Genomic DNA, 26,328 nt, shown 5'->3' with positions numbered 1-26,328 from the left:
TTCATAGTTTGTAATAGCATAATTAACTATCGATAAAAAAAAAATTAATAATGTAAAAGTACATGCAGAAGTAGTCATTTAAAATTTTAGACGGGATCTAATAATATTTAATAATCATTCAATTTCAAATAGGGATGGATAAAATATCCATTGATTCAACACATTATCCATATCGATTTGATCTAAAAAAATCAGAATATCCGTAATTTTATAAAACAAAATAAATATTAATAATCAATTTGTTAAATATAAATACATAATTTTATAATATTATTAATTATAAATTTTCACATATACAAGTTGGTACTATTATAATTTTTATAATTATCTTTTACTTATAAAAATCTAAAAATGCTGAACTTCATAGACTATCATTATTTTCACCCATTCATATATATTCCAAGCAAATAGAATTAAAGAAAACAAAAATGCTGAACTTCATAGACTATCATTATGAAAAATATACTTAGAAGAGTTTTTAGTAAAATGTTTAATATTAAAATAGTACTGACCACGAAAATATAATGATTGTATTGAGTTCTTAATGATCTGGCATTAGCCACTAAAAATGAAAACTAAATTTAAAAAAGAATCTCACATATATTCAAGAAATTTTCAGGACAGAAACGGTTATTCTCTCTTCCTTTTTGTTTTTGTTTCTTTATTTTATGAGAAAATCCATAAAATATTCTTAATGTTTATGCTATTAAAAAACAAAAATAAAAATGTTGAAGTCATTATATACTTTAACAAATTAAACGCATTTACATCATAGAAATTAGAAAATGACCTTTTTATATAAAACAATATAAGTTCATGAGCAGTTGATATTTTTTTTAAAATGTTTTGTTTAATTTTGGATTAGAGAATCATTACTCTGAGTCCGATAATTAGCCAGAGATTTGCCATGTATATAGAACTCACGAACACGGACAAAAAGGTTTGATCCATTATACAAGCCAATTGAATGGATTCATTATTGCTTTTTTGTTTTAACTAGATGTAATTTTTTTTTATCAATCTACTGATTGAAGATATGATTTTTCTCAGTGAACACACAATAACGCTTTGAATGTTACGATCTGTCTTGCACCGTAACTAACAGTAACAAAAATTTCTACATATACTATATATATATATATATTTTTATTAGTGTTTTAACCGCACTGCAATTAACCGCTCGATCCAGTGTTACCATTCGAAGCTTAAGTAATGTTTTATGTCTTAATAGGTGTTACCAACCACATATTAGAGCAGCCTTGTCGGCTAAGATCTACTAAAGGTTCTCAACCATTTTCTGTTAATGTTTTAAAACAATATTGTTATCCAATTAAAATTTTCTTTTCCCTTTTAAAACTAAACGAATTAAAACGTGACATTGTAATGTTGAGATTTTTAAAGGGTCCGAAAATATTTCTGCAGACATACCGTATCACACTCTTTCTTCTATTTTTTCTTTACTTTTAATAAAATAATTATGAAAACTCCATTTTAATCTAACCGATAGAGGTGCTCTTAGTCTTATAGTATGTATTTAGTGTTTGGCTCCTTAGGGCATCTCCAACCCTACTCCATTTTCTACTTCAAACATCATTTTGGAGTAAAATCTTCTCCAACCCCACTCCATTTTCAACTCCAAAATGGAGTAATGGCTAGGATTACTCCATTTATGGAGTAATCTTACCCATTACTCAATTTTGGTGTTGAACTTTTTTTATTTGTGAAATAGCCCTTTAAATCTTTAATGTTTTTATTTCTTGCTTAAATAATATTTTAAAATGATACAATAACATAAATTACCAAGATATTCCATTATTTAATAATTTTACATAAAAATATATACTATAATTAAAAAATAATAATAACATAAAATAAAGATAACATAAAAGGATCTAAAGTTGTGTTTCGTTATTGTGAAAGGACATGTTCGGTTTTGGAAAAAAATGTGTTACATGACATCATGACTACATGTATAATTTTACATAACATGATAATTGAGGATGAGTGTGAATTCGATGCACCAACTGAACTTGAAAGAGAAGCTCCACCTCTAGATACCGAAATTGTAGAAGATGAAAATGTCCGATTTCAAAAAAAACTTGTTCGATTTAAGAATATCAAAGATAAAGAAGCTTATGTTTCATTACGAAATGCATTAGTTGATCATTTGTGAGAAAAATATTCTAATGTCATTATTAAACCAACTTATATATTGTCTTTTATTTTATGGTTTCTTGTACTTTTATTAATAAATGTTTAATTTAAATAAATTATATTTTAAAGAATTTTTGTAAACATAAAATAGTTGGGGTTAATTAGTAAATTTTTATAAGTATAAGATATTATTCACAATTATTAATAAAATATATTATTTTTGGAGTAGAAAATGGAGTAATACATTGGAGTAAAACCTTACTTCATTTTGGAGTAAAATATGGAGTAATACATTGGAGATGCTTTTATGATGGTGTATCGCAAGCCCCACAGCATGACGCATCAACACTTAACCTTAAAGCATGTTTACTGGTAAAACCTATGATCTCATCTTAAGTGGTTCTTAGTGATTTTCAAACTATTAAAATTAAAATAAGAAACTTTGGTAAAAGACACATAATTAAAATGGTTTGTTGGTAGTTTTTTAATTAATGTTCTTAACAATAAAAAATATCAAACTTATTTTTAAACATAAAATTTGAAACAAAGATTAAATTTATTTATTAAATAAAACAAAATCAAACATAACATTTTAAACATAGATTTTAAAGTACAAACACAAAAACAAATATTACTAAAACAAACGATAATAATTTCAAAGAAGCATTGAAGCTTAGTTCTTGTCTTGATCACGTCCAAATTTACGCCATATATGTTCAACCAAATCACCTTTTAGTTGTTGATGCGTTTGTCTGTCACGAATTCTTGTTCGAACACCCATCTGATTGACGATATTTGTAGAAATATCTGTAGAATAGAGAGATCGACATGTAAACTTTGAATAAGCACTTCAAAATTTCTCCCATATAGTTTTGAATTCTGGGTCTGATTTCTCAATTTTTAAAAAGATTTATGTAAACCACTAGATCAAGAGTTATATATATTTTAAGAGCATCTCTAATGGTTTAGTTTCATTTATATCTTAAAAGTTCATTTTTTCAAAATGAAGAAAAAAGAAGAAGTAACAATTGTTTCAATGGTTTGCTTCGTTTTTTTTGTAAGTGTAATATTTCAAGTATATTATAATTCTATTTTATTATTAGTTATTATTAATACCTTTTATTTTTTCATGTTTACTTCTATTACCCAATTATTTTGTTTTAACAATAATTTAGCACGATGTCAAAAAACACAAATAAACAAAGAACATCATATATTTTTTTTTATATAAATGATTTTTTAACAACTTTCATTAACTTCAAACACAAGAGTTAGGTGAGGGCAATAAAAGCCTCAACCATTCATAAAGCTTCTTTTTCTAAGGAATCAGCAAAAAATATTGGTTCCTAGTAATTTGATTAACAAAAGTAATTTGAACCAAAAAGTAAGTCTATTTATCTTTGATTCTAATTGAGCTACTGTTTTTTAGAAATTATATTTCCATGATTTTTGATGTAAACATGCAATTAGATGAAAGTAATGATTGAATCTTTAAAATTAATTGGGTAATAATAACACATATAAATTATTTTAGAAAAATATAAGAATAAGTAAAAGTTAATAACGAAATTTTTAATTTAAAAAAGTTCATTTAAAAAAAAATGAAAATGTGAACCGTGTATATTTAAATAAGACACTCTTCATTTCTTCATTTTAATGCCTCTTAAAAATGAAACAAAAAATAAAACATCATTGGAAATGATCTAAGGGTCAGAAAATTAACTGGGATCAATTATATAGTACCTCTTAAACTACATTATATTTGATTTTCAACCAAATTTCATCATGTCTTTTCATCAGTTTTTATATTGATCAATAATGGTCTTCCATCAATGCCACATTATAAAAATATCTACCCATATTTATCAAAGCAAAACCTTGTTTATAATAATTAATCTTTTAACCAATAAATAAATGGATAGTTCGTGATCGTACATAGAACTATCTGTACTAACATTAACAAGGCCTAATATAGGGTTACAACAACATTTATCAAGTACACATAATTATATAATTTGCTTAAAATTTTCGTTAAAGTTAGATATTTATATTGATCCCGGCTGATTGTAAATTTGATGAGAAACGCTTTATGTTTCACATTTCTCTAGTGTTTGACACTCGAGCTAGTGATTACAAGTTCACAATCTGTTCACAAAACTTTCTGTCAGTTGAATTACATTCATTTGGTTTTACTTTTTTATTTTTTTTTGTAATTTTGACATATATACAAATCATCTGTATACTGAAAAACTAATAACAATTAACAATGTATTTGTTAATATGTACTTTAACAGCGATGTGTTTTTTTTTAACGATTTGTTTATTTGACATGAATTAAAAGCCTGTAGTTAGGAGAGCTCGTGAGGCATACATGCCGAATTGCCGATCTAAGTATTGAACTTCCGGAGGTCCTTGCATGAGACTTCTTTTCTGATTTTTCATATACATGACGCGTTCGTATTCGTCCGTGTTTTAAAAAAAACACTCCAAAGCTATGTATATACATATAGGTGTATGTTTGGAACAGATGCGAAGGAGCCACTTACTACTGAGCTTGATGGTGACTAGTACCAGCACAATTCTATCTTTGCTAAAGAAATATTTAATGTCACCATCCTATCATAATGTTATACACATACATACTGTGTGGGATGATATTATTAAAATCCTTTCTCTCCTATTACGCTCACATAGTCACATCCCTCTTTTGCCCAAAAAAAAAGTCACATCCCTCTAAAAAGAAGTTTTCTTTAGTGCTTTCCGCGTGATTTTTCAGCCTGAATTATTAAAAAAAAACAGTTACTTCAAAAAATGTATTTTTATATTTTAATGCATTTTTATTAGATAATAATGGTAAACTGTAAAGTTTGAAGAAATTAATTGTGTATTAAATTTTGATTTGTTAAAAGTTATGGAAAATAGTTGATCACAAAAAAAAACACTCATAATCAAAATCTAAGATGTTTTCTTACAAGTTTGAAAACTGCAAAACATACATTTTATACATTTTTGAAACGGAGTAAGTAGTACTCTTTCCGTTTTATAAAATTATATATTTTAGAGAGAAAAAACTGTTTTAAAATATTTTTTTTTTTGTATTTTCAATGCATGTTTTATCAAATAATAATGATTAATTACAATTTTTTTTTAAAAAAAAAACTTAATTGTACTAATTGGATTTTTATTGGTTTAAAATTATGAAAAAAAATAATCACAAAAAATTATGTATTTATTAGATGTTTTATTAATATGCGTGAAAAAGTATAAAATATGCATGCATTATATTAAAACAGAGGGAATATATAGCAACATATTTGATATAGGTGTACTAAACCGGTGAATTTGAAGTGTTTAACTAGTTTTTTTTTAACACTAACTGTTTAACTATATCTTCCTAGATAACTGAATAACCAACTATGTTTCTACGATCTATTACGTTTATTATATTAATCAAAGTGTAAACCAAACTGAAAATTAAAATACAAGGAAACAGGAAAAATAAAGTACAATGATTGTTACAAATGGTAGAAAATTGTTTGCACATGGACACAACACCACATTGCATCCCTGACATGTAAAGAGACCAGACAATCTCCCCAAAGTTGTGGGACACGTAACTCCTTTTTTACATAATAACTTTCCTAATTGAACTGTGAAAAAGAGAAAAACTGTAATGCCTTCTTGCAGATAATAATAAGTAAAATATTTCAAAATATTTTAATATTTTTATATTAATTTTAGTTTTACAGAAAACTATGTCACCAATGATGTTTTATAGTGGGTTTTGTGATTGGCTGAATTAGTTTTACTTTATATTTTTAATGTTACTTTTTAAGAAAAAAAATATGTCTTAATTCTTGTGCATTTATTTAAAACATCAAAAGTATTTTGAAACAGAGGGAGTATGATTTACAGGGTTCAACTATCGACTTCATGACTTAATGTCATGTCGTTCTGTTAAGATTCTTTTGACTAGATGGAAAAAATAATATTTACAACAACATACGGTAAGAGCTTGAATTATTTTCAGACCAAAATCAAAAACTAATAACACCGAATAGTATATGATCATGGACGCATTGGAAACCTAATTTGGTGATATCCAATATTTACCGCCCAATTACTCCAACTATCAACTTATAGAGTTATAGTATGTTTTAAATATAGGGCTATTATTCAAGAAAAGTTTTAAAATTTATTCTAGTGGGGCAATCATATGTTAATTCATATATATTTAAGATGTTTAATTAGATTAGGTAATTCTAGAATTAAATTTTTAAAAAATTTAATTAAATAAATTACAATTCAAATATCAGCAACCAATCATGTTAATCTAAACTTCACATATGAATGACACATAAGCAAAATCCACTTAAGTGACTTCTCAATTAATATATAGGAGGATGTAATTACATATATATAAAGTCAATATGAGATAATTTATCTATTTAACGCATCTTTCATTTTGTTTCCGATTTAGTAATAGCAAAATGGATTGGGTCTAACCCATACATAAATTAGCCCATTGACTGTCAATATATAAATGGATCGCTTCTTAAACTAGGCTGCCTTTAAAAAAGGAGCCCGTTAATGTCATAGAAAATTACATAAGTTTCTAAAATTATGGAAATAATATATTGATTGAAATATGGAAAATGCAGAACTTCTTAAATTATAAAAGTACGTATATAATTTTCAAAAACACTTTAAAGTTGTTGAATACTAAAGATTTGAGGTATTTATCCCAAAAAAATTCCCAACATAACTATTGTAGTATAAAGATTTGTACTACTACCGGTCCCTACACAATCATATCGCAATCCGATAGAATTTTTTGTTTTTGGTTAAGTATTTACAATATTAATTAGATGATAATTTCTTTGAGATGAAATTTGTATTAGATGAATGTATCAATATAATATTCTTATACTGATTTTTAAAAGTTTTCATTTATACAATTTTGTACTACCGGTCCCTAATACACAGTTATATTATACAAATATGCAATTTAAATATTTTTCCAGAGGAAACTATAGTGACCAAAATAAACATTTGTTAAAGTATAAAATCTCATCTCAGATTTTATTAATTTATAATAATTACAAGGATTTATATATTATTATCTTTAGTCTTTAACTTTCAAAATAAAAATCCTCGTATGCATTTTGTTAACAAAATATTAGCATATACTATTAACTAACGTCGGAGGATTTTGAACGGTTAAACGACCCGGATTTGAAACAGTCCCATAATATTATATTTGTCTAGTTACATAAAAATTTAATCAGGTTTTTGATCTCATTTAAATACATAAAAATATTTATGTATAAACTACATCTCTATGTAATAGATTAGTTTAGGCATTTTCATAGATTTGGTATCCCATGTTAATCAAAAGAAACTATCATATACTCTATCTGTTTCATAAAGATAGTTTTTTTAGTATTTTCTTATATATTAAAAAAAACATACTAAATTATATAGTAAATGTATCATTTTCTGTAATTTTTAATAATTTTTAACTAATAGTAATTCAATAAACTCAATTAATTTTTTTGAAAATCACATTTTTAAAATAAAAATACGAAAAATCTATTGTTGTGATATAATTTTTTTTCTAAAACATCTAACTTAACGAAACGGAGTGAGTATTATATAAAAATGATGACTCTTATCTGCATAGCATGAATCTATTCCACACTAAAACGCAGTAAGTAATCTTAGCCAAACTTATTTCCTATCATATTTTGTAATGATCGATTAAGGATTTACATACTCGGCCATACTGTGGTGACCGATGTACTTGTATAGATTGTATACACTTATTTTTAATTCATGCGAGTGCTATTAATGAGTGGCGCAGAAAATACATAGCCTTTTTGGGCTTTAATGTATTTTAAAATATTTAAAAACGATTGTTGTTGCAAGTGAATATTTGGCTTTAACAAAAGCATCTAAATTCGGCTTTACAAAAAGAATCGTAATCATTAATTAAGCCACTTGAAAATCAACAAAAGTATGAATAATTAATGATCTCATTAGTGTCTACAACCCTAAGACAGAGGATCCAATTTTCTTGCCCAATGAGAGGCAAATATAATCCAAGAGGGCTAATGATTCATAGCCCATGAATTTTCCTATGTTATATCATGATATTGGTATAGATGACGATTTAAAAAACTGGACAGTGAAAGTTGGATACAATTTCAAGCATTATAAAAAATCCACCATTTATCAGATGCCCTTATATATAGGGTGATTTGTTTTTGGCAGATTCTCTTAGGTAATTTTAGACTGCTTTCTAGGTGAGAATTTGAATTATTAATGTGTATCCTGAACATCTGGTCATATTGAAATAAGTTAAAGTCTGAAAGATGACTTCAAAGCAAGCAGTGTATGTATTTCAAAAAAACAACCAGTGTATAACAAATAGACTAGTCATAACAAACCAAATAAGTATGGTTAGTGTATGAGGGGAGAACCATAATTGTGAAAAATATATTCTAGATATTACCTAAATTTTGATTAAGCGAGCATCCAACGATTTAATAAATTAGTGAATCTTCTAAAAGCATATATATAGCAACCGCATAATTATCCTTTTCAATTCCTGTGTCCAACATCGATTCTTTGGTTCCAGTCTCGGTTTGGTGGTGAATCAGTCATATCTATAATGAAGGAGTCGAAGAATCGATTCAATGGAATATGGAAATTTTAAAGAAAGAAAGAGATGGGAAGGAAAGCAACTTGCACTTATTTTGGACTAGTGTAAAGTTTTATATATTGGATATTAAGAAGTATACATATCGTTATTTTATATGTTGTTACTGAGATGTTTAGCATTTTCAATAAAAAATGTTTTCATCTCCGATATCAGCTGTTAATTATACATGCAAGTTGTAACATGCTACCGTTTACGTAAAATATATATTCACTAGTATTATTTCCAAATATAAGATTTTTTGAACCATCGGCGGCTCCTAAACAACGCTATTATCGAATTGAAATACAATACAGCTGAAACTATCATGTCAAAACATGTTGAATTGATTACAGTATATCGCTTTTATTTATCATAAAGGTAAACGTCTTTTTCTTTTCCAGCATAAAACCCTAGCTACCCTCGTGTATTATAAGGCCTATTACTCCTTAGTTGAAGGCTAACTAATAGTCTTAAACTTCAATCTTTCAATGATTTGAAAGATACTAAAGATATGCCACCGCTCCTAACATTCCAAATTCATTTATCTATATCACTATGATATCTGATCTAGATATTTTAGCTTTATATATGATGTGATTACGTAGACGAACTACTAATTACGTAGACGTAGACGAAAAGATATCCAAACACTGACACAATGGATGAATTACCATTTTCTGGACTTATTCAAATATGTTTACAAAACATAAAACGAATTTATCATATAAAACCAAACACAGTATGCTATATTAGCATATTAATTATGCACATAATTATGTCTGTTGTATATAAACAAGTAGGAAAACGAGATACGTACAACAATACGGCCAAAACATCATCCTCGTATTTTACTGATGGGGTTTCCCCATATATACTCTTATTCTTCGAGTATATTTTAATTAGGGGTCCTTCACATTAACGAATTTTTTGTTAATGAATATGAATAGTTAATAAGCGATGGAAGATTCATGAACGAAAAAGAGGACGTTGAGGATACGATCTTGAAGTATATATTAATAAAATTAAATTCGGTCTAATCCATATATACATTAAACATTGTATGCTGATAAGTATTAACTTAAGTGCAAACTTTAAATGGTGTTCCTATCGGACAAACAATATTCTTCGGAAAAAAAACAAGGAGAGGATTATGTCGAAATTATTATTTTTGGTAAAAGAATATGTCGAATTATGATTGTTAAATTTCTGTTTCGTTGGTTTTCTACGTCATTTTAGCATATTTTAAGTTTACTGTTTTGTACCTTTGAATATATTGTTAATAATGTGACAATTCACAAGATCAACAGAAACAACAATGTTGAAGAAAAGTTAAGGGGTTATACGTGACTGAGACCTAACATCTAAGACTGGTTACAATAGAGATGTTGAAAGTTAAATGTGTTACTACCGTAGTGTATAAAAGTTAAATGTGTATTAAATGATATAATGGATAGGAAAAAAAAATATGATGTAGAGTGTTAAAAATGAGAATGTGAATGTTGAATTTTGAAATTATTGTAGATAATCTAATTAATCGTTTGATGTATCAGATGTGAAAAAATACGAATTCAAAGGTAAGATAAAATAATACTTCCTTCGTTTCACAATATAAGATGTTCTGGAAATTTTTTGATATTTTAAAATATAAGATGTTTTGATATTTTTACTGTATTTTAGTTTTATTAAAAATCGGTAAACCAATTATATTTTATCACATTATTTACGATCGGTTAACTTATGTTTAATTTATATAAATTTAATAATATTATTTTTTAAAAAGTAAATTTCTTAATTTTTGTGTATTCAAGCAAAACATCTTATATTGAAAAACGAATGGAATATTATTTTTGAGAGATCACAGTTGTTATTTATTTTTTTCTCAGTTACATATTTAAATGTTATTTGGATATTTTCTATATAAAATGAAAATCTGGAATTTCAGTATCCTACACGCAACTACAGCTTCGAACGGAAAAAATAATTCAAGCCTTACAATTTTTTTGGGTTATTTCTAATATATTTTATTTTTTATATATTTCACAATTTAGTCGTCGAAAAATAATATTTTTTTAAGAAAGCAAACATTAAACTTGCGTTCCAAAAAAAAAAGTTTAACAAATTTACAATAGATTTATGGTGTATTTCCTTAGCTTTTTTTTCCCGCTTTTCTAGTTGGAATTTTTGATCATGTCGTAATGATGGATCAGCATGTGTAAGAAGAGAAAATCAGTTGCTCATTGATCTACAATCATATTATAGTGAGTTAAATAGCCTAATATCCAATGATTTACTCACATGTTCGAAATCTGGATCATCTTGATCGAGATGCTAACACATGATCCAACTGATAATTTTCATCAATGATCATTTAATTACTCGGTTTCCTTTCTAGCAAAACTCAACCTTTTCATATGACTCATATTATGTCGGATATTATCAGTATATTTTAATGTTCTCATTAAACTCTGACCTAATAGCTACATAACTAGTACTGTACAAGACCAGGAAAAGAAAATTTACATTTACATATTCTCTCGGATTACCTCCGATTAGCCAAATTCAATGTTGATGAATATGCTAGTTGAGATATTTCAATAGCTTAATCAACTCGTTGCATATGGGATAAGATGACATCCGGGTTTTCATAACTGATTAATTGTACGAGTGGGGAAAATAAAATATAATTGTACGTGATCTTTGCTAGAAAAATAGTACAACAATTCATATTGCATAAACTTGACTAATCAATTTTATAGATATGATATTATTGAATATATAGCCACTAAACCAAAGCCGATAACGAGATACGCTACGTTACTTGAAGCAAACACAAAACGTGCCAAAACCCTAACTTCCGAGTTCCGACGCAAACCATAATTATTAATTATTAAAAGAGACTACCCGTAGTAGTTATTAAAACAAGTACCCGACCCGATACAACAGATAATCGGATCCATCAACCAAAACAAACATTCCTTGGAACAGCCTTGCACTTCAGCGGCTTCTTCATCTCCATAGACAGCTTGAGAACCTCAGTGAGATCCACATCACAAGAACCCTTAACCCATTCGAAATTCTGAATCATCTGAGCAACCCAAAGATGAATAGTGGCTAGACCCATTGCTTTGCCAGGGCAAACCCGACGACCTGCTCCGAATGGAGCCAACCTAAGATCCGAACCCATGATGCTTACATCCTCACCTTCAGTAAACCTCTCAGGCTTAAACACTTCAGGGTCGGTCCAGATTTTGGCGTCATGTGTGATGGACCACATGTTGACCATAGCTATGGTTCCTGCAGGGATAAGGTTGGGACCTACGTTGACATCGTGGATAGCGAGACGAGCCCACGAGAGGAGGGGGCCAGGTGGGTGGAGCCTCAGGGTTTCTTTGACAATAGCTTGAAGGTACGGCAGTTTTGAGATGTCAGAATCAGACAAGGATCTAGTGTTGTTACTTGTAACGGAAGCTATCTCTTTGAACAGTTTAGCTTGAATGTCTTGATGCAATACCATTCTTGCAAGTACCCACTCCACTAGAATCGCAACTGTATCTGTCCCTCTAAATATCATTTCCTAAAAATATATAAAAGCCAAAAAGTAAAAAAAATTAGAGAACATATTAAAACACATTTAAAATTTTTAAACCTTATCCTCAAAACAAATTACTAGTAAAAGAGCTTACCCAAAGAACAGCAATCATGTCGGAATCAGACAACTTTTCATCCTTTTGCAAGCCAAGCAAGACATCAACGAAGTCATTTTCCTCTCCTGTGAGATTGTTTCTCGCCTTCATCTTGTGCTTCTCAATTATGCTGCCGACAAAAGTGTTGACTTCGGAGACCAAAGCTCTACACCGCTTCCTCACTCCTTGGAAGTCAAACCACCGAAGAACACCAAAGTGATCACTCCAGTTAAATATCCCAAGCAACTCATAACCTTCACTCACCAGCCTCTCCAGAAAACACCCATCACCATTAACTTCATCAAAGTCGTAGCTTTCACCAAAAACAGTCGTCATTACATTATTCAATGAACCAAAGTGAATCACCTTCTTCACTTCAACTTCACCACCAGCTGAAGACATAGCAACACTCTTGATCTTCTTCACCATCTTCATACCGATTCCAACCCTAACACCTTCGAACCCCGCGATTCTTCTCGGACTGAAAAGATGCGTTGAAGCGATTCTCCTCAGGTTCCTCCAGTACTCACCATACGGTGCGAACCCCATGGCGCGGTGGAAGAGAAGCTCGTAAGCTGACTCCTTAACCGGCCGGTCAGCAAAAGCAGAGCTGTTTAGAATCTCTTTAGCGGTGTCCGGTTCGCTGGAGATGACAAAACGTGAAAAACCAACGGAGAACGCCATCAAGTGAGAGGCCTTAAAGCGTTGGGCAAGCGCTGCGAGAACGCGGTGAGGGTTGGAGCGTGAGAAGACGGCAAGAGAACCAGATGGACCAGGAATCGAAACCCGAGACTTGGTGCAGGCCCATGCGAGGCCACCTGGTGAGAGAAAGAAAGCAACTGTGGCTATGAAGAGAGAAAGCCAAGCAAAGGTTTCGAAGGTGACCAGGTTGAGAGAGTCAAAGAACAGAACGTAAGGTTCTGGAGACATCTCAGGCTTGAGTAATGAAAGAAGAGAGAAAGTGTGTGTGTGTGAGAGAGAGAGAGTAAATAGAAGTGTTGAGAACTATGAAGATATATGAAATGGGATGCATGGAAAGAGTGTTTAAATAGACGGTCACTTGGTACATCATTGATACTTTAATTATTTTTCAAAAAAATTAATTTACTTTTATTGGCCTGTTAATGTTGGATTAATTATTTTAAAAAAGTTTGTATTAGCATTGATTATGTTGTCTTTAGGTCAAAGGCAAGTCATTAACTTTTACTGATGAAACCACGGAATGATGGAGTAATTCTTTGATATTGCTGCAACTTTGTTATTTCCAAAATTGTGTTGAAAATCACCATTTTTAAAACGTATTAATGTTTTTAAAAAACGTCCTTTAGATACAGGCATTATGATAATTTTTTTTTTTTTTGTAAACTATTATGATAAAATTATACTGTAATGATATCTGCTAACTTTGTGTTAGACAACAAAATGAATTCGTTTGTTAAACATTTTAGTCCTAATATATGTTGTTTTTTCGAACTTAAAAGAAACTTAAAAAAAACTCTAATATATGTTGTTATTATAATGATTTGGGAGTGATACTAACCAGAACCAATGTTTTTTTTGAAAAATCGTTAGCATGTAGTAAAATGTGATTCATATGGATTGTGTGGGAATTTAAAAGCTAAAGATTTGGTGTGTCATGCAAATAATTTTTCAACAAAGTCAAGATATTTTCTGCCACATACATAGAAAATGTTTTTAATACTTCACTCCAATAAACTTTTATAACAATTTAACATCAAGGAATAATATCAACCTCGCATTAGAAATAGCTAATATATTTTTTTTGTCGGCTAGAAATAGCTAATAAAAATACTCTGATAGGAATTCATTCGCTTCCTTATAAAATTTGAAATATATGGGTGTAGTTAATTAACTAAAAAATACTAATAGTAGTATATACTATAATGTTAGTATTATCGGAAAAGAGAAAGGATACTAAAGAAGAGAATCGAAATGAAAATCACAGCCGTCCTGGCCACTCTTATCAAAGTTCTTTTAATGGTACGGATGTATTAGTATTTTATTGGTGCATTTTTGTGATAATATTACTAAAAGAAAATGAAGAAAACTTAACGAAATGGTAACAAAAATTCTATTTTAAACATTTTAATTTTCAGAACGTCAGTAGTATTCAATGAAAATTACGATTCCTTGAAATGAGTCTATAATTCAATAAAATTTTACAGAACTGACGCAGTTTTTTTTTGCTTTTTGTAATCACAATGTAAAACCTAAATAATTAATTCGAGTTCTACTTTTTGCTTTACACTCATAAATATGAGTAAATACATATAGTTTAGATCAAAAGGTGGAGTTAATACGTCTGGCATTTAATTCTAAGGCGTGCTCACATGTTCGAGGCTTTTACTTCACAATTCGATATTTTAAGAAATAATCAAACGAGTTAAATTATGAGACACGTATATGGAGTCAAATCGGAAGTGGAGTCAATATCAATATCATAATTGTGAAAGCAAAATCTTTGCCGTGTGATTTTATCTTTAGAGGCCTCGCGTGGTCCTTGTAATTTTTGTAAAATCACTGTGCTTCTTTAATTTTTGTATTATTGTACAGTTTATATGGCTAATTTTATTGTTTTACAGGATATAGACTGTAGAGGAAAACTAAATTAACAAATAATTGTACTATGATATGTAAAAAAGGAAGGAAAAAAAGATTAAGAGGGGAGACAAAAGGCAGTGATGATTAAACGAAAATACAGGAAGCGGAGAAAGCTGACATTTTATACGTAAAAGCTTTGTAATGTGTTATGTAGTCTTGTGTAGTGTAGGCCTGCTTCGTTCAGCTACTTCTACTGCTTGATTTACTGTTTCGTATTTTATATAGTATGATAGTATTTGACAGCGAAGTCTACAATTCCCTTTCACATTTACTATAGTGTCGATAGTAACTTGAAAACATGAATAATAGTAATTTTACAATTCCCTTTTACTGCATGAAGTGTGAACTTTTACTTATGTCGGCTTAAAAAATAGCCACTATGTTAAAAATTGCTTTTAAGATGATTTATCTAAAATCAAAAAAAAAAAAAAATCTAAAATCTTTTTACTACAAACATTTTTTGGGTAAGATGTTAAGATTACCATTTCTGAAATAATTTACAATGTTGATAAAAGCAACTTATTACAGAGCAAGAAAGAAACACACACAACCCAATACTCTAATAAACATTACGTTAAAGAACCTTTCAACATTTTTTGGACAACTGCATGATCTTATAAATATAGGGGAATGATAATACATCCAGAACCTAACGCAAATCCCTGAACCAAAAACGCATGGCCTGGCAAGAGTTCCTTTACCATACTTACAAGACCAGCCCCATCAAAAACCAACCTTATACAAACATTTAAGAAGTTACTTACTTTCAATTTTACCAAAAAAAAAAAGTTACTTATTTTCAAAGAAAAACTAGTTCAACTATTGGTCAGCAAAAATGTAATGCACTCCAGAAACTTTGACCAAGAGAATACATAAATACATAGAAATAGAACTACGACTTTTGAAAACACTGAAGCAGTTTAAGGGAAAAGGTGCATGTTCTACATTTTAGTTGAAAAGGACATAACATCAGGAGAATATTTCACTATTGACAACTGTTCATTATGGAACCCAAAATGATTTTACGGTAACGCGTAGGAATAAGTAAGAACAACAAAAATGAAAGGAAATGAAAAGTGAAAGGCCAATCAAGTCCATGTCGGGACAACGAGAGATCTTACAGTTATGACTTCTGGTTCGGTTTGAGCATAACCAAATTGATATAGTTCTTCTCCTGTCATCATCTTGTGGTTCTTCTTGCCCTTGTTTGCCATGTAGTTGAAGATGTACATGGATTGTTTTTTGGTTACAGATTCAAACACACTCATGCACATATATATATTTAAATATCACACACACACACACATATATATATACATATGCATGGGTGGACATAGAAAAAGATTTCACTGGGATCATAATTTTGTATTTTAGATCCAAAAAACCCAAACTATAACAAATAAATAAGTATGCAAGCAAAGGATTTGAACTCGGGTTAGTGGGTTCAAATTAAGAGAATTACCAAGTGAGCTCAAACACCTTACGAAAATTAGCCTACCGATTTTTTATATTTAACTGGTGTCAGTTGATCCTTCTTTTCTTTCTGTGGATCCGCCCATGTATATATATGTTAAAACTTGAAACTATTAGAAAATTATATTTCAAACAATAATAGTTTTCATGATATAGCACGATGTTATAATGGTGATAATAATACAATATGAAAAACCAGTTTATATATTTAACTGGTGTCAACTGACCTTTTTTTTTTCTGTAAATCTGTCCATGTATATATGTTAAAAGTTGAAACTGTTAGAAAATTATATTTCAAACAATAATAGTTTTCATGATACAGCACGGTGTTATAATGGTGATAATAAAGAACAATACGATAAATTTATAAGATTGCCAAAAGTATAATAATACAGTATGAAAAAACAGTTTAAAATAAATCGTGTTGGTGATATTTTAGCTGGTTGGTGAAAGTGAAACTATAGTTTTATTGTCGTTGTAATCTTCTCACATGCGCTAATATGCTGTTAATTCGTAACAATTAAACGTGTTCTTACCAAAAACTATTAAAATATCCTTTGGTATCCAGATGGTGAATGTGAAAGTGAATGGTTTGTGAGTTTGATGGATGGCTCAACGTATTCAAAACAGTATCCTGACTCCGATTTGTTGACTCTACGAACAGTAGCCCATCAGATAGTTATTTATTGGGCCGATAATATATAGCAGAGACTCGTGCAAGCACATCAACATTATCTTGAAAATTTTGATTTAATTACCTTACAAATTAACAACTCGAGAAAATATAGGAAAAATCAAATGCAATTGGAAGAGAGATATGTAAAATTATTTTAAAAAGAGAAAAGATGTTAAACAATATAACAAAACATCAACACATTTGACGTTTTGTGGAGGAAAAAAACAATCTGCATTTGACATATGTTAAAAGTTTATAGAAATGAAACATAAATTTCACTCTCTTTTGTCTCTTTGAATTGATTTGTATTTCTATACATTTTTGACGTATGTTCGCTTTTATTGTCTTTATAAAAAAACACAGTGTCCTCTTTTAGTTTTTTTTTAAATAAACATTAAATAGCCATTACCCAACTGTCCTCTTTTACAAATCTTAAATGTGTGCCTCAATATTTTGAGATCTGAAAAAAAAGTGTTAAGATATTTATAAAAGCGAAGAAATGTATAATATGCAGAGACATTATTGTAACTGTAGATGCACATAATGTATTTGAAATTTTTTTTTTTTGAAACACATGATGTATTTGAATACAATACTCAATAGTCAAATTAGTGATCATGTTTTGTTCTATATAAAATTACAAATGATCGTGTGTACCAAGAGCCTCCGTAGCATAGTGGTATTGCGTTCGCTTCGTAAGCGAAAGGCCGCGAGTTCGATCCTCGCCGGGGGCTTTGTGATCCTCAACCCGTTTTGTAATTAGGCTTTTTTAACTCCTTTTGATTTTATAAATACATTTTGAATTCTTAGCCACAATTTTCTATTACGTACTCAAAAACATTTCAAGCAATATAGAAAAATAACTGTAGAAAAGGCCTACAGGAATCTCAAATCTCGTCGGAGATTTCTAAAGTAAAACCCTAGAAGAGCCACTTGTATGGTCAGGCCTGTGTATGTTCATCACTCGTGTGTGTCCTTTTCTCACTCTGATCTGAGATTTTGACTCTGTGCTTCTTACCATCCTTCCAAGGTTTTTTTTCCCCAAGGTATTGACTTTGACTCTCTGCTTCTCTTCAACTCATTTTAATAAATTTAAGTTATGCAATCAACTCTTGATAGTTAAGCTGTAAGACACACTGAGATTTGTGAATTAATGCATGTCGTGTAGATTGGAATGACACCAGAGCAGCTAAATGAAACATTCAAAGGTTTTGGTGCCATTAAGAAAGATGCTATCCAAGTTAGAAGTTACAGGGTGAGTTCTGTTATTAAATCTATCTCTAAGACGTATCCTCATTTATGTGTTTTATATGAACATATATTCAAAAAGTTTTTAGTATTTTACAGCTAAAAGGGAAACTATTATCGGGTTTGTGACATTCGAATCTGCTGACACTGTCAATCTAGTCCTCCAGGTATGTTTCAAACATCCATGAACTCATTATTTGATTGTAATACTAAATTTTTTTCTTCTGATGTTCTGTTGCACAACTGTAGGCTCAAATCAATAAACATTTTTAAATTACGCCCAAATAATGCAATTTATAAAATCTAAAGGTTCAAAACAAAAATGGGCAAAGCCTTTTAACCTTATGGGCTTGGAGGAGATGGGGAAGTGGATAGGGGTCTTCTTCACTCATATTCATAGTAGTAGTTTCTTCGGTTGCATTATTATGACACAAACCAACAGGTGAATGACACGCGACATTTTTGGTTTTTATGGTTAATGTCTAAAGATCTTCTCCTTCGGTCCCCACTTGACTCAATAAAGTGACACACCAAAGGATTCTACAAATCTTCTTTTTCAATTTATAAGATTTCATTCTCCAGCAGCTAACTATCACAGACTCAGTAAACTGAAACTGTCAAGACATTTTTCAATTAATCACCTTATTATGTTATTAATCACTTCTCCATCAAAAGATTAGTCAATAATCAAACTTTTTAGCTTAATACTTTACAATTAGTCTTTTAGTTTACTAAACAATTGAATTCACCTTTTTATAGTAGTTAAATTACTAATAAACAATGGAAGTGTTATTCTCCGTCACTTTTTCACAAGCAACTTGCTTCCTCATGGGTCCTACAGACCGTCCCACGTGAGTGACGTTGTCGAGTCGCTAGAATTATCAATGTTTCAATTATGTTTTTTTTTCTAATCATTCCTTCATAATAAAAAAGTTTTAAGGCAATTTTAATTAATTTTTTAGAAGACAAAATCTCATTTTAAAATTCTATTACTATTATCAGCAGTGTTAATCTAGTTTAAGATATTGAATCAAATTGAATTTGTGTTAATTAATCTGTAAAAGTATTTCTTAAGTTCATTTACTTTTATGTGTTAGCCATAAAGACAAAAGAGAAGATGGATCTTTTTTAACTGGCGGACACGTGTCGCGACACTGGCGAACTCAGTTGCTTTAAGACACGTTTCTTCAAGCAGCATTATGGAACGCCGACGTAATCCACCGGCCACGTGTCGTTGAGACAGTTCACTCGGCGGCCACTTGCCTCCTCTCAGTCAAGGGGGTTGTCGTCTGTCTCTCTTTCTCATTTTCTGTAATGTGTCTGAAAGGGTTTTTTCTTCTTCTAGTCAATTTTCAAAATAAAGCTTTTCATCTTCTTCACCGTCTCTGTTAACTTTGATATCAAGTTCTTCATTCCTTCATCATCTGAGAAATAAAACGAAAAAAAAACTTTATTATTTATTTGCTTTGTTTTGTTTTGTAATCTTATGGGGGAAGAAGCAAGGGAATGGAACAGAGGAACAAATCTTTCTCTCGACATGAACAAATACCCTAGAGATCTGTTACGAGGCTTCATGTCTGAAAACGTTGACGGAAGAGATGAAACTTCCGACTGCGAAGATGAGACTGCGGTTGAGCTGAATCTTGGTTTGTCCTTAGGAGGTCGGTTCGGAGTAGACAAGGCTCCGAGGAAGCTTAAACGGTCTTCTTCTGTTTTGAGCACTATGCCGTTTGAGAGCTCTATCGTAGCTGACAAGGAGGAGGTCGAGCCGGAGAATTACACGGTGGGTTTAGCGAGAACGACGTCGTTGCCAGCGGAGATGGAGGAAGAATGGAGGAAGAGGAAAGAGATGCAGTCGCTTAGGAGAATGGAAGCTAAGAGGAGGAGGTGCGAGAAACAGAGCTCCCAAACGGCGTCGTTTGAGTCTGAGAGATGGGTCAACGCTAGTAAAAGCGGGTTTCTACAGAGACATTTGGTTTCTCCTAGACAAGTGTGTGTTGATTCCCATGGAGGAGGAGGGAGCTCGTCGAGCTTGTCGGAGCTGGACAACAAGAATCAACAACAAGGTAGGTTTTGAAGGTTAGTAGTAACATTGTTTTGGTCTTGAGACTTATGTTTGTTGTCTTGTAGGTTCATCAAACAGTTGTGGTGACCAAATAAGCCCAAAGATGATGACAAGATGTTCATCTAATAACAGCGAAAGCCACGGGAATGAGAACGAGACCCCTAAAGGCAAAGGGACGGCTTCGTCTACCGGTTTGTTTGACATGCCGTGTGTGTTCACCAAAGGTGACGGTCCAAACGGAAGACGTGTCGATGGGATTCTATACAAGTATGGTAAAGGAGAGGAGGTTAGGATCATGTGCATTTGCCATGGCAGTTTCTTGACGCCTGCAGAGTTTGTTAAACACGGTGGTGGTGGTGATGTTGATCGTCCTCTTCGGCATATCGTCGTCAATACTTCTCCTTCAACGTTTTGACATGAAAGGATCTTGTCTTCTTGTTTTCTTGTTTCATCTTCTAGTTGTCTTATGTTTTTAATTTCTTCTGCTTGGTTTGGCTTTAAGAATGAATTGCCAAATCTCAAATCTTGCTGAAGATCAAGATTCTCATGTGTAATACTTGAGAACATCAAGAATCATTAAATGATTAAATGATTCTTATTTTGCCAGTAACTATAATTGATTTGTGTTATCACTACAACAGTTTAACAATGGAAACAAATGTAACCAAAGAGTTACAAGATTCTCTTGTTTATGAAGCAAGTGTAGTTGCAGGGCAACTATCAACAGCACAAGCCAAGACGTCTCTATAATCTCTTGATATCTTGAACGAATCATGGACTGTTCCGTCACTGCTCTTCTTGTACTCAAAAAGAAGATTGGAGTAATTAGCCGCTGTTAGTTTAAGGAATCCATAGTCGTAATCTCTGACAATACTCCAGTTCGGTTGGAGATCAGAGAACTCAGCAAGACCAGCTCCTGCACCTCCAGCAACAATGTGGATCGTCCCATTGAATGTACCCTTGTAATTGGTTTTCTCATCACTAGTGCATACACTCTACACACACAACAAAAGTAACATAAAGATTAAATGGTTCTGTTTTCTAAAAAATCATTGTTCAGTACATTTATCCAAAACCGAAGAACCGAACCAGGTACTAGAATTTTTAAAATAAAGATTATATACCTAAATATTCTAAAAATATTATTTATAAATAGAAATATCCAAAAACTCCGAATTACTCAAATAGTTCAGTATGTTTACCTGGTAAACCGGGCATGTTCTCTCGTAGTTATGTGCATGGCCATAGATTGCAATGTCTACTTTGTACTTTTGCCATAGCTTCTGTAGACTATCTCTCCCCATTGGTTCTCCAAAAGAGCCTTCTTCCGCGTAGAAAGACGTGGAGGAGTAACCGAGCACGCGGTGAGCTAAGAATATCAGCCACGGCTGTGTTTTTCTGTCTACTGAGGCTAAGCACTGCTCGATAAACTTGTATTGCTCAGTTCCTTCTCTCCAGTCATGTTCTGTGTCAGCAACACAGAACCTAAACATTCCATAGTCACTCGAGTACCAGAACTTAGCTCTGTTTTGAGCAGGAACATAGAACATTGTCTCAGCTGGTACACCACATTCTCCTCCAGAGTCTAAACCCTGGTAAAACGATCCCGAGTCTGGCCAGTCACGCTCATGGTTTCCGCTGCATAGAGTATATTTTCAGGACTTGGTAAATAAGAAAGCAGGCCTGCGGATTTTGTCTGAACCAGCCGAATAGAACCGAAACTCACTTCGGCTACAGTTTTGAGTTCGATTTAGTTTGGTAGGGAAAAATGATTTGGTTTTCAGTTCGCTTGGGTTTTCGATTTTTGAAAAAAAAACAGAAAATAACTGAAATAATCTAACCAAACTAATTGAATTTAATCGAAATAACCAAATTTAACCAAAAATATCTATTTTTAGAAAATTTTATCAAATTCTAAATGAAAATCAAAAATATATTTTTCGGAAATAAAATTAAAAACCGAAATTATTCAAAAATGAACCGATTTCTTTTTCGGTTCACTTCGGTGGGATTGTGGCCAAACCGAATAAATTGAAACTGATAATACCTGAACCGAAATAACCAAATAAACCGAAACCGCAGGCCTACAAGAAAGCCAATTAGAAAGTAATGAAAATAGCAAAACCTTGCAATCATGTATGGAACAGTGGAAGCAATAGGCTCAATCTGAGCTGTGAACTGATCCCACTGTGAAAGGTATCCATTAGCATAACAGATATCTCCAATGTGGAACACTGCATCTGTCTTCTTTAGATCTTTAATAAGCTGCTTTGTGGTGTTGAGAGAAGCTCGTTGGAAGTCATTATACTCGTTTGTGCCATCAACCTCAGCCTGCAACAACAAAGTACATGAGAGGCTTACCATAACAATAAAATAATCTGATATGGTTTTTAGACCCAAAGTACCAAACCTTTCCCATGTCTCCAAAGATTACAACTTGTTGGAGAGAGTTTTGTCCTGGAAATGGAGTGGATTTGAACTGATACTCTTTACTCCATACAAATGCATCATTGGTCAGTCTATGCCCAACTCTGTAGGTATACTTGGCATTAGGCCACAGCTCTTTGAGAAAAGCTGTGTGTATGTAACCAGGATCACGCCATCCCACGGTCCTTGCAGGTGCACCACACATGGTGTTGCGCGCAAAGGTCAGTGTTCCAGCGGGTGAGAGTTTACGTTCTCCTCCTTTAACCCCCCACTCGACAACAGGTTCAGCTATCTTGAGTCCGTAGCCACTAGTCCATGTCACTGTCATCTGTTAAAAGACAAAACTCATTTAAACTTTCTTTTTAAGTTAACAATCAAAAAGGGTTTTTACAAGGATCTTACTGTATCCCATTCTTTGCCTAGCGCTAAGCGAGGGTAAACTGGTGCATTTGGGTTCTCAAAGGCTACTTTGTTTGAGACTGCCACAAGCTTGGGCTAACACAATACCAAGTAAAGGGTTAGCTTCAGAAAAACTTTAAAACTAGAGAAAATTGTAAGTGGATGAGTGTTTACATTCAGCAAGCCGCCAGAGAAGAGGGCGAATGAAAAATCTGATCTCTGGTTGATGAGTTGAAGATTCAAGGAACCGGTTCCAGTGTTGCTGTATCTTGGATTACTAAAGTTTGCATATTGAAACTGTAAAGAGAGAATGAGATAATCATTTGCTGTATAGTAGAAAAGCAGAAACAATGTTATGACTTATGAGAAGTACCTTGATAGGAGCTGAACAAAGCCTAGGTAGGCTCACCATTTTGTTATCTCCTGGACAAGTGGAAGCACTGTAGTAACAACAAAAGTGTTAAAAACATACACTTTTGACTCTACAGTTCATGAGAAGGATTGTTTTTAAAATAATATATACTTGAAATCTGCAGGAGAGAACACTCCAATCCAATCATCATCTGATGGGTGTGGAGAAGTAAACTCCACCAACACAAATTCACTATGTTGACCCTGCCCAAAAAAAAAAAAAAAAGGTATTGAAGTTTAGGATATTGTTCATCAAAGACTATGAAAGGATTTGAATGGTAATAATTACATTGGATCCAAGAAGTGTTGGAGAGGCTTTGACATGAGCTTTGTCATTGAGATGGAACGTTGTTTCATGGATAGCAATTCCTGATAAAGGCTGGTCTTTATGAGATTCCACTTGTTGAATTCTTCCACCAAGAGCTAATACTACTACTACTACACAAAGAGTCACCAAGACTGCAACGGATTGTTGTTGCCTTCTCATGTCTAAGAGAGCCTGAAACACAAAAATGGAAACACCTTGGTGAATTGACAAGAATCAAATTTAAAGTGGGTATCGAATCAACTTGATTCGGACAGAGCAGAAATGAGGATGAGGACATTACCAATGACTTTCGTTTCGTCTTTTTTTTTTTTATTCAAGAACGAAAGAGAAGCAAAATAAAAGTTGGAGGAGATTTTAGATTTTGGAGAATATTCCAGTATTGAGATTCGCTCGCTTATCAAAGACTTTACTCGTCAACGGCCAGCTTTCATGACACTAGTCGAGTAGTATTCACATCTATGTTAGATTCCCACTCTTTTGCTTTGACTTTTTGGTTTTCAGACTTTGCTTATATGAATGTCAGGAAACTCGAGAGATTTTTATTGCCGGAAACAGAGGAATATTGGTAATCTTATTATATAAAGCTTGGTTCTTCAAAGTTGCTAATTAACACGATCTTGACACATGGCAATTATATATTTAAGATTGTGACATGTGTTAATATTGTTTTTTTCCCTAAAATCATAAAAAAAAGATAACTGTAAAAAGAAATGATAGTAATTATCTAACACTAGTAAAAGGGGAATATGAAGCCCTTAGAAGATGTCCACGTCCTCAAAAAAATTTAGCCAATTAAAGATCTTTTAATCAGCCACGTCATTTAAGTTAAGTTGTAATGGACATTTTGTGTGGGCTTTGTTTAAATAATAATTTAGCCCAGCCCCACTCTCTGTCGACAAACTCTTTTACGGTTTTGAGAGTCATAACTCTTCCATTTCTGTCGCTTCCAATTTCAGAGTTTTAGGTTACTTTGATCCCTCCAAATCAATCAATGATTTGCATTCCTAATTGTCGTCTTCAAAACTGTAATCTCTGGATGACGATTCACTCTTCACGTATTCCTCCACTATGTATATGATGCTCCAGATTTACACGGCTGCCATATATATATTCATCACTCTTCCTCCACGTATACTCTATTGGTGTGACTCTTAAAGTCTCTAACCCATCATCGCAGCAATCCCTCCCACTGTTTTTTCCGATGAAACTTCAGTCTCAGGTTTGAGTTTAAAAAGACAGATTTTACACCACTCTGTTTTCTGTTTGATTCAAAAAGAGTCTTCCAATTTGTGAGGCTTTTCATTGAAAATTAGATGGCTAAACATTGCAGACTTGCAGTCATAAATGGTCATGGAGATTTTCGGTACAGCAATTGTCAAATCCCCGCGGTGGAACTTGCTGAGTCAATGGCTACAATGGGACATCGTTTTACTTATCATTAGTTGACTGAAATTATGACGGATGTTGATTATTACGTGAGGGCGTTATGAGTTTCAGTATATACTGAATTCGACCAACTATACATTTTTGTAATCATTTTCAGGATAACAAGGATGCAAGTGGTGAGAACAATTTAATTGGTCAGATCTTGGTATGGGGGTTCTATATCATTTATTTGTTGAAGAATGGGTAAATTATTTCGTTGTCACTATGTACTCTGATCATTGTTATGCTCAACTCTTCATCAACTAAGTTATGTGTTACTTATCTATGTTTTGAAGGTTACTGTGTCTTAGACCAAAAAAAAAAAAGGTTACTGTGTCAACAAAGAGCCCAAAGTCTGGTAAGCAATATGTATGGGAAGGAGAAGCAGATTCACGCAATTATACCATTAAAGAAGGGACTGATTCTCAGCTAATCATTCCTAGAGGGACATGTATTACTTAGCACCTTAAGGTTTGTTATGTGTTTGTATTGCTTTTGTAGCTCAGTGCAAGTATTTGTGGCTCAGTGAGGTATACTTGCTTCTCTTATGCTCTGAGAAATATCTTGAGTTTTACAGAAAAACTTTCAACGAGTATCCATGCATTGGCATGCATCATCCCACTTCCCAACAGAGGTACGTTGGAAGGAAAAACATCTACTGGAATAGTATATATAAACAACCCAAGCAGGTTATGATTTGTATGATCCAGTATG

The 26,328-nt window shown here is 32.0% G+C and overlaps 3 protein-coding genes and 1 non-coding gene across 4 annotated transcripts; 2 read left to right on the top strand and 2 right to left on the bottom strand.

Annotated features, from left to right (window-relative positions):
* Nucleotides 1–1,118: 1,118 nt before the first annotated feature.
* LOC103843038 (cytochrome P450 78A5) lies at nt 1,119–17,173 on the bottom strand. Its single transcript, XM_009119730.3, has 2 exons — nt 12,541–17,173; nt 1,119–12,431 (listed from the first exon to the last, which is right to left on the bottom strand). The coding sequence occupies exons 1-2, from the start codon at nt 13,468–13,470 to the stop codon at nt 11,814–11,816; spliced, it is 1,548 nt and encodes a 515-aa protein (XP_009117978.2). The 5' UTR covers nt 13,471–17,173; the 3' UTR covers nt 1,119–11,813.
* Nucleotides 17,174–17,973: 800 nt separating this feature from the next.
* TRNAT-CGU lies at nt 17,974–18,045 on the top strand. Its single transcript has one exon. It is a non-coding gene; the product is annotated as a tRNA-Thr (tRNA).
* Nucleotides 18,046–19,653: 1,608 nt separating this feature from the next.
* Nucleotides 19,654–21,259, top strand: LOC103843036 (ninja-family protein AFP2). The gene is made up of 2 exons (XM_009119727.3): nt 19,654–20,625; nt 20,690–21,259. The coding sequence occupies exons 1-2, from the start codon at nt 20,046–20,048 to the stop codon at nt 21,037–21,039; spliced, it is 930 nt and encodes a 309-aa protein (XP_009117975.1). The 5' UTR covers nt 19,654–20,045; the 3' UTR covers nt 21,040–21,259.
* LOC103843037 (probable inactive purple acid phosphatase 1) lies at nt 21,206–24,703 on the bottom strand. The gene is made up of 10 exons (XM_009119729.3): nt 24,470–24,703; nt 24,151–24,360; nt 23,974–24,065; nt 23,824–23,890; nt 23,625–23,747; nt 23,454–23,546; nt 23,035–23,379; nt 22,750–22,955; nt 21,827–22,262; nt 21,206–21,619 (listed from the first exon to the last, which is right to left on the bottom strand). Exons 2-10 carry the CDS (start codon nt 24,346–24,348, stop codon nt 21,314–21,316), a joined length of 1,866 nt encoding a protein of 621 aa, XP_009117977.1. The 5' UTR covers nt 24,349–24,360; nt 24,470–24,703; the 3' UTR covers nt 21,206–21,313.
* Between the last annotated feature and the right edge of the window lie 1,625 nt (nt 24,704–26,328).

This window comes from Brassica rapa, chromosome A09, assembly GCF_000309985.2.
Source record: "Brassica rapa cultivar Chiifu-401-42 chromosome A09, CAAS_Brap_v3.01, whole genome shotgun sequence".
In the NCBI taxonomy this organism is placed as follows: Eukaryota; Viridiplantae; Streptophyta; class Magnoliopsida; order Brassicales; family Brassicaceae; genus Brassica; species Brassica rapa.
Note: the sequence above shows the minus strand (reverse complement) of the source record. Positions and strands in the feature narration are given on the sequence as shown.